A 20,222-nucleotide genomic window follows, 5' to 3' on the forward strand; every position below is an offset into this window, starting at 1 on the left:
GGCTTGCAGGCTGCCGTTCTGAATGTGTTCGCAGAAAGGTGGGGAAAGAGTCCTCCACTGCCATTGGCTTTTGCCTGTGACAGTCCATTGATGGATCAGCTGAAACTAACCACCTTCTCTGAGAGCTTGCCTTGCTGTGAGAGCTTAATGTCTCTCACAACAGAAAAAAGATCCTATGTAGTCAAGTGTAAATATATCTATTGTTCCAACTATATGTCCACAAAGATCATTCGTTTTTGCACTAAATACACAATTTTAGGTATTTATGTATCCATTTTGATAATTTGTATTAAAATGCTTACCTGTCAGGCTTGGGTACAATGGGGATTCAAATCTTCCTTCTACCCCAGGCAACACTATTGTTTTTGCAATAAGCTAGCTCCTGGCTGTGTTCCTGACTAATTGTATGATTTTTATGCAAGTTAGTTAAGGTCTGCATGAGGGAGGAGGTGGGGAACTGTGAAAGGGAGAAAGACAACAGAAAAGCAAGGGAATGCTAGAGAGGAGAGAGGAAGAATTATGCAAAATAGGAGTGACACTGTGATTTAATGTGTAGTAAGGTCTTCTATTTTGATGGATCAGAAATGGTCTCAAGGTTGCAAGGGTTGGTCAGAGAAGCCTGTTATGGGCTTTCCTAGTCTATGAAGAGTTAAAAAAGCCATAGTTTATAATCCAAAAGTAGCAATGGAGACTTTGAAGCCTTTATCTTGGCACAAGTCCCGGGGAAGTGAGGTGGAGACCCACTGGTTCTGAACACCATTCCATGCAATTTGAAGCTTTTTATTTGGCAGAATTTTGTTGCCAAGGCTGTTGTATCAAGTTACTGAAATCTTAGTGGATGTAAATTGTCTCATCTGTCACTTACCCTGGCAAAATTTTTAAAGGGCATGATCTTTACTGAAAGGACATATTTAACCTCTTTCGCCCATTATGCAATAAGCAGCATTCTAAACACTGGAATTGCTCGAGCTGTAGTTTGTGTCTAGGAGAGCAAACTGATTTTTTTTTTTAAATGAAAAGGAAAAGTTTTAGTGGAACCTAGTTCCCCTCATTATGAAATATGCACACATTCAGAGGTATTTTCTAGGGATTAGGAACTTTATTTTATATCTTTTAATCATTTTCTCTGTGTTTTTTTTTTTTTTTTTTAATTTGTCTGTAACTTAGCACTGCTTTTAGTTAAATCCCGGGAGAGAACAAATCAGTGCTGATTGATAAAAGGATGTAAAACAAAGGTTTAATATTTTCAAACCCTAAATGTTGGCAGAGTGAGGAGAGTAGTTAATAGAGCATTACTGCAGGGTTTATTAATCTACTAAGATAATTCAGGGAATATAGAGATTGCTTTCCTTTGTAAAACAGGATATTATGAACATGAACTTCCTTTGTTTGTCTAGACTGAAAATACCCAAAACCTTCTATTTCACTGCCATTCTTCTGTGTCTCAAAATCAGCGCACACGAGACAAGACCAGTAGCACAATGGAGGAAAAGTCGAAGCCCACCGAGAGACTAAACGGCTGAGACAAAGCACTGCCAGGGCTTGAGTGTCTACGAGGAGGAAGCGAACCCTGGCTGCACACCAGAATCAGCTACGGAGTCTTCAGGTCATACCACACCCGGGCCCTGGGTCCTAGGTGCAGAAACTGGTTTAGGATTGGGCCTACCCATCAGTACTAGTTTAAAAAGCATTCCAGGTGATTCTATTGTGTAGTCAAAGCTGACAACCACTGGCCTAAAGATGAAAAAGAAGGGATAAACCTTAAGTTGCAGAGTTCTATTATGGTAGTTACTAGTTACTATGTATTATTACATTAGGTTCTAAAAATAAACAAAAATCTATCTTGAAAGCCTTTTAGTAACATTCCCTGGTTTTCATCCTATCTCTGTCAGGATAAACACTTGCATTCTCAGAAAAGCAATACAGCTCTAAGAGGCTTGCTCAGGGCTCCAGGAGGAAGCTCTATTCCCTGCCCACCACGTCTCCCCTGCAGCTTGGAGGTGGCCCAGGGTCCTTTTGGGATTATGAGGTAGAAATCGTGGGTGGGAATAGGATTTATATTTCTAAACCCCACACTAGAAAACACTGTCAAATATCTCTCAGCCACTATTCTGGCAATTAAACCTGAAGCTGTTCAGGAAAACTAACCCTAATTCAAAAACCAAACAAAAGATAGGGAGAAGAAACATACCTTTTCAAAAAACAACAATCATATTTCTGGTATCAGGTCCTTGTTTTCCATTCCATTTCCAGTGCATCTCTCACTTTCTTAGGACACTATCATACTTTTTACCTGGGCTCTGGAGTCCCACCCCCAGTTCAGCCTGTGAACAGTTGCAGATTAATCTTCATGCTCACAGTATGCAGCACTTAACATTAAATTCATAGTTTAAACATGCATCACACTGTTTTAAATCACAAGAATATTTTCAACATTTAAACACTGGCTTTATTAACTGTAAAATGGCAATATATAAGTTTGCTTAAAAAGAAGAGTTGCTGTTTAAGCATCAATCCTCCTTTAAAATCATTAGGTTTTAAATTTATCTGCAGGATCTTCAATAGGGAAAAACAAATCATTTCTATTTTAACCCACACAGAAAGGAAGTTAAGACTTGAGACAACAGGGAGCTTAAACTTTATAGAAATTTCCTCAGGGTCTCAAATTTCCTTTCTAAAGGTCCCAGGATTTCACACTTCAATTTAGTTATTTTTAGCTCTCCAGTCTCCTTTAAATGTAATATCTTAAAATAGCAACACAGAAACCTGCAGGCTAAAACTGTAACTTGTAAACCTGTTGCAACAAATTCAGCCCTCACATTATGGGAAACAAAATCACTGTGTTCATTTCCCCAAATTTTTCCCCCACGAGTAATTTACTTTATCTGTGCCCAATTCCAGTTGCTCATAAGTGGGGGTGGGGTTCCACATACCCACACAGTGGACATATTTGAAGGATTTATGAGCCTGTAAGTGGATGTTAGCCATTTGAAGAAAACACAGGCCAAGCCAAACTCTTAGCTGCCTGTATTTTAGCCCTGATTACAAGGGTTATACAAATATAAACAAATTTAGGATTTCGAAAATTGCTTAAAGGCTTTCCTTTCCATAAATCTTAAAGTGCAGGGGATACTGTGTATCAAGTCTCTGAATCAAATCTTTCAGCCAGTTTTTTTCTCTGTCTATTTTCATGGCAAAAAAACAAATTCTGGGGAGTGACAGAAAATGTTTGTAGCTCAACTGCTCAGCTCTCTCTGATAGTAAATTTAGCAATGCTTCCCACCTGGGTTCCATGGACACTCTACAAGCAGTTGGATGTACTTAAGTCTAGCTAAATTTAGCAGAAATATTATGTTTACTTGGTTATAATTTCTGCTCATAAAGATCTGTTATCAAAAGGCCTAGATTGCACTGATATATACTGTGGCTAACATGGACTATGAGTGAGTCAGGCAGAGAAGGCTACAAGAAAGATAATGATTACGCTCTTTTAACTACAATTGTGTGCCGCTTAATGGCAGGGATACATTCTGAGAAATGTGTCATTACATGATATCATGATGATGCATGCATCACAGAGCATACTTGCGCTAACCTAGATGGTATTTCCCAGCGATTTTCAACCTTTTTCATGTCATGGCACACATTAACTAATTACTAAAATTCTGTGGCATACCAAAAAGTATATTTTTTGCCGATCTGACAAAAAAATAGGTATACTTTTGATTTATTCACACAGGACGGCTATTGTTGTGTTAGCTGTTGTCATTTTTAAAATTTGAAAATCTAAGGGAAAAGAGGTCAGTGTCCCTGCTTAATAGTCAGGTAATGTATACTTTAAAAATTACCTCTTGTGGCACACCAGTTGAAAATCGCTGATATAGCCTATTGCTCCTAGGTTCCAAGCCTGTATAGCATGTAGGCAACTGTAGTACAGTGGTAAGTATTTGTGTATCTAAACATAGAATAGGTACAACAAAAACAAAAGATTTTTAAAAAATAGTACCCCTATATAGAGCACTTACCATGAATAGAGCTTGCAGGACTAGAAGTTGCTTTGGGTGAGTCAGTGAATGAGTGGTGAGTGAATGTGAAGGCCTAGGACATTACTGTAGACTTTACACACACTGTACAGCTCGAGTATGTTAAATTTATAAAACAACACAGGATTAAACCATGTGTTGGAAAAAATGAAGCAATCAAGAGACTTAAATACAAGATGTATGAGGCTGCTGCAGGTGTAACATGGCAGGCATACTGTTTTACAGCAAACATTTTAAAATAAGTAGAAAGAGTACAAGCTAAAATAATGATAAAAAGTACCGTGTAATAAATATACAAACCAGTAATAGAGTCATTTATTATTATTCTCAAGTATTATGTACTGTACATAATTGTATGTGCTATACTTTTATACGACTGGCAGCACAGTAAGTAGGTTTGTTTACACCAGCACGACCACATCCATGAGTAATGCATTCGCTATGACATTAAGACAGCTACAACGTCACCAAACAATAGGAATTTCTGACACCATTATAAAGGACCACTGTTGTACATGTGGTTCAATGACCAAAATGGCAGTATGGGGCCCATGACCCTAGTTCAAAATTTTGTGCTATATCAACTGCTTGCATGATTTCAAAATACCTATCACTATATTCATATGCCAGTTGCTATTTTTGGTGACTGAAGAGTCTATTAATAATGGTGCCAGCTCTTCCCTGAATGTACCATATCTTTGCTCACATAAAGCATCTAGATCTGAATTCTACATGTTTCAGCTGCTCCAGGTGCAGATACTCTAGCCTTCTACCTAGACACAACCCTTTCAAAATAAAATTCAGAACTGCCTTGGTATTTTCGGAGCAGCCAAGACAAGGATCACCATGGGTCTGTGCCACACAAGAAGTCATGATTTGGGGGACAAACACATTATATCTACCTGCTGCCATCCTTTGAGAGCCAGTGTGATTTGAGCTTACCTCTGCTTAGTACTTTCTTGGTAAAGAGTCATACGAAAGCTGATGGGATGAGACAAGACTATTTCATACAGGAAATGTGGAAAACAAGCAAACTTGACCCTGGTTCTCTGTGTGTGTGCGATTAGGTCTCTGATTCTTTCATGAGCATAGAAATTAGTAGTCTCAGCTTTGATTTCCCCACCAAATATAAATAAAGCTGAGTTCATTAAACCATTTGATCTGCTTCCAGCCACTCAAATTGGATTTTATGTATTTAACTTTGTAAAAACAACATTGTGAAGAAATTGAGAGAAATATAATACTATCAGGATAGACAATCGGTCTTGGTTAGAATTCAAGTCATATTTTACTTATGGATGAATGAAACTGACACCTTATGCCATTTTGCACTATAGTCCTTCAAAATTATCAGTTGTGATAGTTTTAACTGACATTAAAACAAAAATGAAGTTATGTAAAATAATTTTTTTGCAATTCAAAATCTCATTAATAAATTAACCAACTTAAAATAGTTGTTCTTAATAATCCAAACTATTGATTTGTGTCTCTTTCTGATATGAAAATATTTAAGTTTACGTTCAAATTTAAAAATATATAAAAAGGACTTTAAAAAGGAGAAAATTCTCATTTACATACTAGTAAACTGGGGATAAATAAGCTTGAAAGAATTCAAAGTTAAACATCACATATTTCAAATTAAATGTCATTCAATGAAAATACTTCTTTTATTTCAATTTTGATACAAGTGTAGTAGGCAGTTGGATAGGCATGAACAGAGTAGGAACAATAGACCAGGTACAGAGGGTAACCAGGGCTGAGGCCCCAGGTACCTAGCAACGGGCAAAACTATAGGCCCTTGCATAACCATTCCCTTAAGCATTAACCCCTGGAAGATGACATCTTGGCTTCAGCTGTGTTTCAGCTCTGGGCCCAGAGAAGCAGCAAAATCAGACGCCAAACCATAGTCCAACCTCCCTCATCGCTAACACCTGGTGCCATTTTTCCACCACTAACACAAGTAGCACAAGAACTAACTTGTACCCAAAGTCAGTACGTCTTAAAGATTTAGATGTCAAGGCAATGGCATTCAGTGGCTTTAATGTCCATTTAAAATGTGTCCTAATGGTTCATTCCTCTTTCCAGTGTCTCAATTTCTGTCAAGCCCCTATGCCTTCCAACTGAAATGCTTGCACTTTTCTCGGCCTTGCAGCCACCCTGATGGACATGCACAGTGGCAATGGGTCTTTCACACATGCTTAGCTCTGTCTCACAGTCTGAAAATGCCAGAATGGATTCCAGGCAATGGCGTGATGGAAAGAACACGAACTCAGTCCAGAGTCAAAGCCCTGACTCTGTCTTTTCCTTCTTACATAACTTGGCACAAGTCACTGAAAGTCCTCAGGCCCTAATCTTTACCTGAAAACGTAAGAAAATGATATCTCATCTATTGTGAGAATCAAGTGGGATAATATACATGAAATTAGTTTTTAAAAGGAAAGTCATACACAAATGAAAGCTGCCTGGCAAGTTCTTTTCTCTGCGATCAACTGATTAGGTAATGCAGGACAGTGGACATGTCAGCACTAAGCCAGCCGCATAGCTTAGAGGGCTGAGAATGGAACCAGACACAGGCTGGATTCCTTGTCCCACTCCTTGGGATCAAGGCCAGCTTACAAAAGCACACACTGGTGGCAGCCTGACAAGCATGGTGACTGGGACCTGCCCAGAAAAAACATAAACCAGCTAACAAAACACAGATAATAGCATCATATGCAATCAATGGGGAAGAAATCATAGCCATCCTACCGTAACTGTAAGCCATAACAGAAATTATAGTTAGAAACATCGTCATATTTTCCCAAATTTTTCTTAAACATGACCTACTTCTCTCAGCAAATTCTAGATAGGCCCAATTGTTTAATGAGAACTTTAAAGCTCCAGCTTTTTCAAATGCTAATTATACAAGGAGAAAGCATTAGAGACCTCGGAGAGGAGCAGAGAGTAGGAAGTAGCTAGACAAATGAATGAGAAAATTCTCTGAGAGAGATTAGATTTCTCTCCATATATATTTCAGTAGTTATATGAATCTGAAGAATTAAAATGTGAAGAGCTAAAAATATTAATTTTTTAAAAGGCCATATACTTGGAAGATAACATTTTCAACAACAACCATTTTATTTTGATGACATCATCACCGAGAATCCTAGGAATTTTGTAATTAAAAATAATAATAAAGCAGTTTCCTAATCATCAGACTCCTTTGAAAAACAGTGAGGATCTAGTGGTATCATATATAATTTCCCCCCAGAAAAACAGAAGTAACCTAAGTAAATGAATGGTATATAGATGCTCAAAAGCCCCATCTATTACCTTTATCCAAGGGTACGGAAGAACAATCTTAAAGTTGGTCTCATTTTGCACTAAAGTGTAACATAGTGTTCAAATAGTTTAAGACAAAAAGAGAAGATGAAAGTATTCCAGCTAAAAATGGCCACCTATGCCAGGTCAGAGCAGAGAGCAGTCAGAAGAGCAGGCGTCAAAAAGACTACTTACTGCTATTTCTACATTTCCTGATCCTCAGGAATGCATTCATGTAGACTTTTACATACTACTTAGTTATTATGAAGTTCCCATGTAATAGAATAGATGCTAATTTCCAGCTCAGCATTCATTTCTTCTTCCTCTGGTAACAGCACCTTAAAATTTTCTTGGAGATCTATGTAATTTAGCTATAGCTGACCTCACTTTTCCTTGTCCTAAGAACGGACCTATGGCCTGGACAATCAATGCCATCTGCTCCCTTATGCATAGGCTCAGACATGGACACCTACTCCATGAAGCTAATGAGACTCCTGTTTAGGACTCTTGAAAAGAGAAAACTTCTTTCCTCTGGAGGCTGAAAGGAGGAGAGTCTGAAGCCACCAGCCATCATGTTGCCACCACCTTGAGAGAAGAACCTTGCAGTGATGAAAGGACTGAAAGACTGACTGCTATGATATGGGCTCAACCACTGGATGGAGAAAGTGAGAGTGCCGTGACATCTGGAACCCCTGGGTTTAGCAATACTTGAAGCCAGTCATTCAAAAACAATTAATTTACAGAATCCTTAAGGCTTGTGCCATGCCAGTTTGAATTAGCATGAATTCTGAATAGCATAATTTTGCTTCACAAACTGTGGGGATTTTTACTGAATCAATGTAAATGTGCTTCAGGATACTTGTTTCAAAAGGAATTTCAATGTGACTATTTAATAGAATGATTTAAAACTAACTTCTTTATTTGTATAAATGTACATTTGCATTTTCTCTTTTAGCTGATTTAAAGCAATGGTAAGGTGTAAGACTTAGAGTGTCTGCTACTTTTTAGAAGGGCAAAAGTTGTCTTTCACACCCAAGAACCCAAAGCAAACACTATTTGAGGCCAAGGTATTGAGTAACATAAATCTCAACTTATCTTTCAACACTTCTCTTGAAGAGGCTCTGCCAAAAGCTAGGCTGTACTATGCTGCTATGGAAATCCCCCATATCCAGTTTACTAATGGCATCTCCTGTGGAATCTCTGTCCAGGCCCAGGGACAGCAGAGGGAACTGTTCTAGAAACTCAGCTGGCTACCAGAGCTTCAATTAACTCCAGGTATTTAAGGGCAGGGAGAGCTGGCAGAGTATGACATTGCATTCCAGAAAGCCCACATGGGACTTCCTGCAAGGACATCTGGCTCTCAAGACAGACAAGGTCAGAAGAAGATGACTCTCACAGACTAGCAGAAGAGATTTTCCTTTGCCATTCAGGACCAGGTTCTTTGTTAAGTCTTTCTATGTTGCTTTCTTTTTCCAAGTAAATATAGAAAACCCAGCATGTACATGGAAAACACTGGGTAGGGAAGATTATGAATACTCAATAAATTTGTTTATAGTGTCTTTCAGTGTACTGTATGTATTCTGTACTTTTGAACATTTAATAGGTACAGTTTTATTTCCTTTTTCATTAGAGACTTCGTCTTCAACAGAACTTCCTCTATAAATAACTGATTTGTTTCTTGAACTAATACACACGTGACCATTAGTAGTTGTGTGAGCTTTTTCAGTTTTCCAAATGAGGGTGTTTGAGAGACTGCAAAATACCTTGTAACAAAGAGCATCTGAAAAAAAGCTGACCAACTTTTACATTTTATCCCTAAACTGTTTAAAGAAAGTGAGATGGAATGCAATTTCACAAGCACCTTCACCATTACAACACTACCACCTGCAGTTTTATGATGACCTCTTTACTAATGCTTTATTTGGCTTGATATTTCAAATGCCTAAGTTCTTAGCCCTTTGCATGAAAAAGTAATCATTAGTCTTCCTGATTCTGCCTCTAGTTAATAAATTAAGATGAATGCAGACTGAGCTTCTTGTGGCAACATATGTTTTCACCATTTTGACCCTGAGTAAATTACTTCAAAGCCTCTCAACATATTAACTGTACTATTATCATACTTGGAAAATTTAATTAGCACACAAAATACTTAAAATAATTCTATGAAATGATCAGATATCACACAAAGGCTCATCTCATACATAAAATGCAATTTTTCCTTAAAAATGGATAGGAGAGAGATGTGTTGTTAATAGAGAAATGAAAATTTAAGGGAGACAAAAGTTAACAGCTTTACTGTAGCCCACCTCACCTTAAAAAAAACAAGAAAAAAACCCTCACTTTTCAAATTATTGGGAAACATGAAAAAACAATCAGAAAAATTAATGCAGAAAAATTTAAAAATGCACAAAAGAAATAAAGATGCTAAACAAACCTATGCAAAGATATTCAGATTAATAGGGTTGCATAAGGATAAATGAGACCGCATAACTAGTATAATGTCTGGCACATAAATGAAGCTATTCAATTATAATTAATAATTAAAGAAATGAAAATTTAAATAACTACATATATGTGTGTGTATCTATCCTTCTATCTATCTATCTATCTATCTATCTATCTATCTATCTATCTATCCATCTATATCTATATATCTCACTGTCAAACACTGAAAAAAAATCTTACGATGCCCAGGGTTGTCAAGAATTTGAGGTAACAGACTTGGCCATACTTTGTCATTTGAGTGTAAACAGGTGTGTCCATTTTGGAAAACACTCTGGTAATATCTTTTAAAGTAAAAAATTATATATGTGTCCTTTGAATGAGTCATCCCATGGCTCAAAATTCATCCTTTGAAAAATATTAACTCAAGTGTACAAAGATACCTATATAGGGGTATTCATTATAACATCAAAGAGAAAAACTGAAAAGAATCCAGAAGTCCACCAATAGAGTGTTAAATAAATAAAATAACATTGTAGTACACAAAGTGATTGATATATACTGACATAGAAAATTGTCTAACAAATAAAAAGTAAATCGCAAGATAGTGTATATGGTATCCCATTTTTGTTGTATGTGTGTATGTGATGTGTGTATGTGATGTATGTATACATGTGTTAGAATATACACAGAAAAAATATAAGAAAAATATGTACTAAATATCTTTATTGATTTCAGAGAAAGGAAAGGAGAGGGAGAGAGAGATAGAAACATCAATGATGAGAGAGTCATTGATCGGCTGCCTCCTGCACACCCCCGACTGGGGATGGAGCCTGCAACCCGGGCATGTGCCCTGACCGGGAATCGAACCCCGATCGCCTGGATCCTAGGTCGGTGCTCAACCGCTGAGCCACACCCGGCCGGGCTATACTAAATATCTTTGAGAAAAGGTTACAGGTTAGGTTATACATTATTATAATATTGTTATTATCATAAGTATGAGACTTGGAAAAAGCTATTACTGATACTAATGAGGTCATCATAAATAAAAATATTTATATGACACTACTCTCTGAGAATAATTTTAGAATAAATTTAGTTATTTCTGGAGATGGAAGGATATAGTTCTTCATCCTTCAACATAAATGAAGTTGAAGTTCTACTATTTTTCAGAACTCATAGCCTTGCCCCAAATCACTCCCTGGAACTAAACAAATACTTAACCTTTCATTTCAGATTGTATTCAAATTTAATTTATTTTAATCTATTAATTTAATCTTTAAAAATATCTTCTATGAACCGAATGTTTATATGTCACCAAAAAATTCTTATGTTGAGCCCCTAACCCCCAATGTGATGTATTTGGAGGTGGGGCTTTGGGAGGTGATTATTGTGATATTAGGTCATGAGGTCCAGGCCTTATGATGGGATTAATTCCCTCACAAAAATGGGAGGAAACACAGGCTGTCTCTCTCTGCATGCACCAAGGAAGGCCATGTGAGGACGTAACCAGCCAGGGGGCCTCACCAAGAACCTGACCATGCTGGCTCTGTGATCTGAATTTCCAGCTTCCAGAATTGTGAGAAATAAATGTTTATTGTTTAAATCATGCAGGCATTCTGTCATATCAGCCAGAACTAAACAAGAGAGTATCCAATACAGAAGACTGCAAGATTTAGAGCCACCCCCTGCCTCACTTATGACAAAAACAAAGCTAAACAAAACAAAATGTAACTTACGTTGATAAAAACTTTTGAGTTTCAGAAATATTAAAGAGTGTGTTGTTTGCAACCCTAATGTCAAAGATGCAAAAGAAAAGTACAGAAGTAATTTAAGTGATAGTTTCAGAATAACTATAGGTACTAAAATTGTAAGGGGTCCCTATAGGAATTTAGAGGATTAATAATGTTTAGCAAGGCTTGTCTGGTAGGATACACATAATTAGTACTTCATATGAGACACACATTCACAAACCCATACAGGAAGCTCCCATAACTGACCCTTCCTCTTGCCAGGCGCTGCACATCCACTTTCTCTACATGCATCATCTCACTCAGTCCACATCACAACCCTGTGTGACACAAGGTTTATAATACCTATTCCACAGATGGAGAACCTCAGGCTCTCAGAGGGTAACCTGCCCATTGTCAGAGCTAGAACAAGGCAGAGCCAGTAGTAACTGCTTGTCTTTCTAGTCCAAAGCTCCTTCTCTTTCCACTACACTCCAATCAAAGAAAATTTTAGTCTGATCTTCAGACATATTTAGTAGAGTGAGTTTGCTATAATACACTTTTTAAAAAAAGATGGATTGCTCATGAATTTGCATGTCACCCTTGAGCAAGGCCCATGCTAATCTTCTCTGTATCATTCTGAGTTTAGTATATGTGCTGCCAAAGTGAGCACTAAAGTATGCTTTTTTTGTCATTTCCTACATGTCAGTACCTGGGTGTTGGAGATATTAAGCACATTTACTTAAGAGCTGGATGCTTGTATACTAGAAATAAGAGTCGGAGTTGCATCTGGCCATGGGTGCTTGTTTACAAATGTTAGTTGGGAAGAACAACTAAATAAATATTCTTTTTACTAACTGATGCTACTTGATGATGATGATGCTATCTCCTTTAGATAAACGGACAATTGAGATGGAGCTGGAATGAGTGTTAAATAATGTATAATTTTTATTGAAAATCGAGAGACAGTAGAATTGGTTCCTCTAACATCCTATATAAATAGTGCTCAATGACTGCTTTATGGAGAAGAATGATGGAAGTATGAATTTCTTCAGTAACTAAGACAGTAAAATGACCCTAGGGCTTTTTAACTAAAGAATGTTAAACTGTTCATAGGAAATTCTCATCTTTGTCTTCTAATTGTAACTTTTCCTACTTCAATGTTTTGCTAGTGTGTTTTAATCATTACACTGCCATGGGGACACAGCTACAGAACACAAAGACCCTTGTAAATTATTATTCAAATTAAACTGAATACTGACAAATGTATGCTGGACACATTTTAGGGCTATTGTATGCCTTTCCTTCATTATCCACAGCTATGAGCAGCTAACAAGGAACTTTGTCACATCATGTTGACATCAGCCAAACCCGGCCAGCATGGCGTGATCGACCACTTGTGGAGAATAGAATTTCATGTTTGTGGTTATATCATGAAGACATGATGAAGATTGGCAGTCCTCCATGAAAATAAATTTGAAAATCTACATGAAATGGATAATTCTGAGGTAAAAACAGAATATCAAATTGTTCCCGTTTGACTTAAGACCAATTTCCACAGAAGATTTTAGTGCTCTATAAAAAGGGGAAAAAAAAACTTTTAAAGTCCTTCTTTAAAGCAAATAAAACATTGCCACCTAAACCAAATGAAGGTAGTTTAAACAAATAAAACAATAGACCAAGATCACTCATGATAGTGATACAATAATATTAAATGAAGTATAAATAAAGAGAATCCAACTCCACATTAAGAAAATGAGACAATGACCAAGAGGGATTTCTTCCAGGAATGCTTCCTAATAATATCACGCATCACCACTTGTATTCATTATCAAAATTTTTATAGTTCTCTGATTTCACTAGGTATTTTTATTGGTCTCAAGCGAATAAACTAAATTATGCTAAGGTACAAATTACTGGGAACTCTTTGATATAGCACCGCACCTGAGAAAATTAAATCTATCAGAGGAACTGGAGAGGCAATCGTTTATTTAAAGGGATAATTGGAGGAAGGAGAGCTTCAGACAATGTGACAGGAAAGCTAGGTCTTTCTGGTTTTCCTTCAACCTGCTAATAAAGCCGGCCGGCGCATGAATGCTCGGAAGGCACACGCTCCGCCTGGATGTACTTACAGGTCGCCGTGGATGAGCCCGTAGATCTGCGGCATGCTCTGATGATAGGCTCCTCTCAAAATCACTATGAGCAGAATCACCACAGAAGCTGGAAGCCCCCAGCTCAGAAGGAAGAACAGCAGGTACCGCCTCTCTGTGTGTTCATCATTCATCACCAGTACGTACCAGAAATTCACAGACTAAGAAAGGAACGAGAACATACAATGAACAGGCTCTGGTCTAATGGCACAGGATTCAGATCTACGAGGCTTAGGAGTAAAGAGCTACTGGCCAGCAAAAGGCTAGGATCTACTTAATAATTATAGTTTTGAGTTGATTTTTTTTAGTTCATACATTCATTCTTTCATATACCCAAGAAATTCAGGATACCTCAAAAGTCTAGAAACACTGATAAACAGTTAATTTACTATACCTTTTATTTTTCTTAATTTGCTTTGATTTAATCTCAGTCATTATCTTTTGTGATTGTTCAGTAAATGTGTCTTTGAAGAAACATATACTGATATTCAAACTTACTTCCCAGGTGAACAATTTTATGATGATAATGAAGTAAATAGCTCTACATTTCCAGGCTTTTAGACAATTTTTATTTAATGAGGGCCTATCCATACGGTAGGACCAGGCACTGTTCCAGGGAAAAGGGATATGATTCCAAAGATAACCCCGGTCTCAGCCTCCCTCACATCCCACCCTGAAGCAGGAGACATACAAGTAAACAGAAAATGATCGCACAGAGATAAAAGCACTGTGATGGGGTAGATTTTGTGGCCGTGTTTCCTTCTCAGTTTATATCTTTCTCCTTTTCAATCATTCACTTGATAAACATTTATTGCTTGTTTACTAAATTTCAGGGACCAGTCTGGGCACTAGGGATGTAGCAGTGAAAGAGTTTGGGGAGGTATTTACTTTCCTGAATCTTAGTTTCCAAACAAGTGGGAAAAAATAATTAAGGGAAATATTTGTTTTACATTGTATTTATATTATATTTCATATTCTGTTATTTCTTATCTAAGATAAACATATAAAAGCAAAAAGTTTAGAGAGTGGGGCGTGATGAAGGCACACATTAGATAGATAGAATAAGGAAACTGAGCCCTGGAAATATTATTGGCCCCAAATCCCATACCTAGCTTACATCTAAGCCAAACCCAGAATTTACGTACTGTACCTTCTAGTGTTCTCTTTCCATGAGGAGCACTTATGTTCAATTTAGGACAAAAATAACACTGAATGTCATGTTATACATTCTTCACAAATAATACTTATTCACTGGAAAATTCCCCTTCTCAATTTCATATGGTGAAAGGAAGTGAGTACAGATGAATTACACACACACACACACACACACACACACACACACACACACACACACAATTAGTGGATAACTGTGGACAAGTAACAATAATCCCAGAGCCTGAGTTTCCTCATGTGTACAGTAAGGTGGTTATAAAGATAAATCGTGTAAGACCAAAAGTAAGCAATGATACAATGGAAACGTTATGTGAAGAAAAAAGCATGCCTAATGTTAGTGGGAAAACTTTCAGATGCCCTTTGCTGAGGCTTCCAAGTAAGATTCTGTCTGAACCAAATTTTCCTTGAGGAATTAGTATTGATTGGGCTAAACCAAGGAAGGATGAAAAGATTTGGTTTACTTGGAGATTTTTGTATCTGGATTTTTTATTCTGTCAGCCCTCCTTATTTTTATGTACATGTGCTTATACCTGCAATTGTGAAGCATGCTATGAGTTGTTGCTTATATAACTCTGTTGTAACTTCTTTTTAAAAATTATTAGATCCAAGAGGGTTCCCCTGGCTTTTTCTATAATTAGTATAGGCACTTAGACACAAATAAGTGAAACTGTACCAAATGTCTCATACTGAGGTGATCCATACTGCCTGTTTTCATACAAAATAAGGATGATTGACCCATCTCCAAAATAAAAGTACTAATTATATAAATAGATGTCTGTGTATCTCCAGATAACATGATAATTCAGTGGTGCGGTGGTGGAAGGACCAGGAAGGAGAGTACAGATTGGTAAGCGTCTTCTAAGTTGATTCATCATGATAAGGATCAGGACACTGACAAAATGTCTGCTTTTATAGCGATGGGCACTAGTTCCATCAGTTCAAATCACTGAACCTTTCAGCAGTTGTCTGACCTTTACTACAGGCTCAGATAAGACTGGGACAAGTGTAACTGTTTGTTAGATTTATACATGCAACGCTTCGGCTCCAAAGAGCTCAAGGCACGGTGATGCTGAATTCTTGAGTACTCATTAAGCGAGACAAACTAAAAAATCATAAGCTTTTGTCAATTAAAAAAAAACACCCTTTCCTTCTCAAACAAATCCCATCACTGATGTATACTGTAAGTACAATATTTCCCATTATATGTCTCTTTTTTTTTTTTGCTATAAAATAGAAATACTGTGTAATGAAACATTTAATTATTCTAGAAAATATATGGCCCAAATATAAGATCAGTTTTGACTAAATTTTACTTCGATTTAAAAATATTTTAATATAGTATGGGAGGTACATTTTGGGATATTCCTAGATCAAGTGCTCTCCTTCTCTAAATTCTGTGTCCCTGCTCCTACCCCCCTCCAGCACTGCTCCTTCCACACAACACATTCCGGGTGGGCTCATGACCCTGTTCCTCTGTCCACAGCAGCTTTGATTCAAGGGGGAAGCCTGACCCAGGCTGGACCAATCATCTATCATTGAATTCCTTAAAACTTGGTGATAGTCTAAGTTGGTGAACTGAGAAAAGAGGACATGTGAAAGTTGGTGGTGAGGAAAGCCAAAACACAGTGAAGACAGAAAGTGCATTTTCAGAGAAGAATGGACAAAGCCTTCCATTCATGCTCATAGTCCCTTGTGAGGTCCAACTATATTTACGGTTCTTGGGTTCAATGAGTTATCCTATATGCTTATTACTCCTTTTATGATTTGAATGTTTACTTAAATTAATTCAACTTAGTTTTTCTTTATTGTCCCCCCCCCAAAAAAAAACCAAAAAAAAAAAAAAAAATAGACTGAGATTGGATTAAAAGCTCCAGATACTGTCATTATATAAATAAAACAAATACAGTGGAGCATTTGATTATATTACTTTCCCCATAACCATGGTTCTTCTTTTGGAAACTAAGGTAAGAGTATTAAGAGACCATACGTTTGCATAATAATTTTATGTTGGCAGGAATATAGCATATGTGATCTGTGTGCCTTAGTGTCTGTGTGTTCATCCAATATTGGAACTAGCAAAATTATCAGTATAAGTGAAAGGGTGCCAATCTCCACAAACATACTTCTCACATATTGAGCATGGCTTATCATATTCACTGCCTCTCTTACATTTCTCCTGCTAAAGACTAAATATGAACTGAAAATTTCAATATCTAGGTCTCTGTTTACATTTCTATTTCTAAGTTTTGAAAATGTTGTTAGAACCATCTTATGGACAAGTCTCAAGACATAAGCACCATGTAGTCAAAATGTTATTATCTCCAAACATAACGAATTATATTAATCCAACTTGACTACAATTCATACACACACAGACACAAAGTTTCTGAGCATTTATGTGATGTAGGCTCTAAAGATAGTCCAAAAAGATTAAAAAGTATTTTCAGAATTAGAAACTATCAAATTAGCCATCTCAAAAGGGGTAACTGAATAAATTTTCTTCAGTATGTTTAAAAATCAGTGATGTTACCATAGAGAGCTTTAATGTAAACTCTAATCATTGGTATATTTAAATGACCATCTTCTTATTTTTATTATTGTTCATCATGTAGGATGATGTATTCGAATTTGTATGCTTAGCACAATTATCAGCACTTCCAGATTACCTGGGTGACTATAACTTGAGAGAACTTAATTAAAAGACCATTTCAATAAATTTTAAATGTAAAGAAAACTACCTAATACTATTTTTTAAAGTCTGGTTAAGATGCAAACCAACCAACTAAAATACCCAGATATAATTCAGGTCATATATAGATAGGAATAAACTAAAAGACTATGTGTCTGTAAGCATATTTACTTACATTCCTAAATAGAAATGTCTACTTACTTTTATAGTAACATGTTCGGTGAATACTCCTACTATTTTCCAAGTGCCTCACACAGGAAAATCAAAGACATACCTTGTTATCTGTTTGATTATCATAGGTCATAATTATGCTTTCATACACTCCATAAACACAAATTCATTAGTTTAGTCATATAATATATACTAACATAATACATATTCGTATATTTGTAAAATATAAAGGAGAACCGCCTTTTCTTCTTTTTATGTTAAAAATAGGTTTGGACCCCATAAATTTTCATTGTATGTGAGATAAGACCGGTATTTAGCTTGCCATTTAATATTGGGTTATTAATTATGTCATCAGAAACCTTGGACTGATTTATAGCATCAAGTTTAATCGGAGATCATGGATGCTATTAATTCCGTCACTACCATACGCTCTTAGTCATTCATTTCAGAAGAGAGACTAAGAAATGTTACCACATGCCCTTGCTCCGGTTATTCTTTTAATAATTTTTGCATGAAATAAACTACAAGGCTTTTTGAGGACTGGAGAACTCGGTATTTCCTGGGTACGTCACTTTTATCTTGGTAATTTACAAGTCTGTTTTCTCTCATACCTTTGATGTCCCCCAGATTAAATCAACGATGATGGGAAAACATGGCTAATTTTAGCAAGTCCCTTTCTGTTGCTACGCTCTGGCATTAAGTAGCCTTTCTGCCAAGGAATAAATAATATGTGCATTTACGTCTTCACAGCCTTATTATACAGAGAAGTCAAGGCATAAGATATGAATGCTCAAGTACAACTGTAAAATCATTTCTAACTTTATTCTACCGTTTAGAAAAGACAGTCTTCCAGTAAGCTTTAGTGTAAAAATAAACATTATCTTTTTTAGTAAGCTGTGCCCCTAGGCATGAGATGGACAGACTTCAAGGTCAGTTCAAGGTTCAGATACTGTTCATCACTGAAGCAGGCTGCTATACAGTTTAACTTGGTGACAGGAAATGATCACAGGACTCGGCCAAATGAATATGCAGACAAAATGATGCTCCCATTTACTGAACAATTTATCTGTGATTTATTTTCCGTGGAGGAACCCATGGTCTGGCAATCCATCTGGTAGCATATTTTATATAGATTTTAATAGTAAAGGAATACATTCTAGGAGTTCATTCTATGGATAGTACATAAGTCAGCAAATATTCAGAGTGCAAGGATGTTTAAACAAACATTGTTTATAATCTCGAAAATAACTGGAAATATCCAGCATTTCATAAATAGGAAACTAGAAAAATAAATTGTGGAATAACTATTATATAATAGGAAAAAGTATATCTGTATGTGGTAAATGTATATGTATACACAAAAAATATATATATACCATATATAAATATTTACATATACTATATATATATGTACACACACACATATACACACAAGGACATACACATATGTCCTTGTTTATATATTTATAAATGTTTGTATATTTGTGGCATATTTCTGGAGGGATATACAGGAAATCATTAACAGTGTTTACCTTTGGAAGCAGGGTTTAGAGCAGAGCAGAGGGTGGAGAGTGTGAGAATCAGAGAGAAACAGATGTACTTTTCACTTTCTATTTCTCTAGTGTTTGATGATATTTTGCACCATTAGTATATGCTATTTCTAAAATGAAAGCAAATCAAAATGAAAGGAAATGAAAATAAAATAATTAGGATAATAGAGTAAAATATTAGAAGAGTTTAAATTCTCACTGTCAATCTTTCTTTAAGCTGACATGCCCCTGCTGTTGTAAGGAAGTGGGAAATTATTTCAGTAATTTCATAGAGTGATCTTACACGAAGAGCAAACAAAAGGATAACTTAATTTCCATGCCAAAAAGGGAATCTGTGAATTGTTTGCTTAAAAAGAAAAAAATAAGCAAAAGAATCTATTCCCATTATGCACAGTATGACTTCCTTGTTAAAGAAAGGGGAGGCCTGAAAAAACAGAGTCAAGGCCACCGGTCATGGAGCCTTCTATCAGTCATGCACGCACTTATGTAGTAAAGAGCTTCGAGGTTATGCAGTTTGCTAAGGCTTTGCCCCTAGTTAGTGACTGCCTCACTTTAACACTTTCCACTATATCTAGCTAATTCTCTTTTGTAAAAAAAAAAAAAAAAAGTGTAAATTATTTTGGAAAAGCAGAATATTCAACATGTTTCAAAATCTATGAAATATCAGCCATACATATTTGCTTAGCTAATAATATGGCTAAATATGTATGGAGTGTGCAGCCTGTGCCAGGCACCCTTCCAAGCTCTTTCCCTGTATTGATTCATTTTATATTTCAACAGCTCTCAAAGAGAGGTACTGTTATACAAATCCTGATTATTCATATAAGAAAATCTAGGAGAAGTTATGTAATTTGTTTATCAATAAATTTTTTCTTTACCTACTCTAAAATATAATCCAATTTTGCTATATTGTATTAAAAGTATGTGATATAAGAGTAAAATAACTTTTCAAGATAAAGTCATTAAAATGCATT

General features: G+C 36.3%; 1 protein-coding gene across 1 annotated transcript in view; it reads right to left on the reverse strand.

Moving 5' to 3' along the window:
* ADGRV1 (adhesion G protein-coupled receptor V1) overlaps positions 1-20,222 on the reverse strand; it is a 425,471-nt gene that overhangs the window by 104,841 nt on the left and 300,408 nt on the right. The window contains exon 85 of the mRNA XM_081133843.1: positions 13,648-13,826. Coding sequence (XP_080989969.1) covers positions 13,648-13,826 — 179 coding nt within the window. The remainder of the gene's footprint in view (positions 1-13,647; positions 13,827-20,222) is intronic.

Source organism: Miniopterus schreibersii, assembly GCF_964146895.1.
Source record: "Miniopterus schreibersii genome assembly, chromosome: 3".
Classification (NCBI taxonomy): Eukaryota; Metazoa; Chordata; class Mammalia; order Chiroptera; family Miniopteridae; genus Miniopterus; species Miniopterus schreibersii.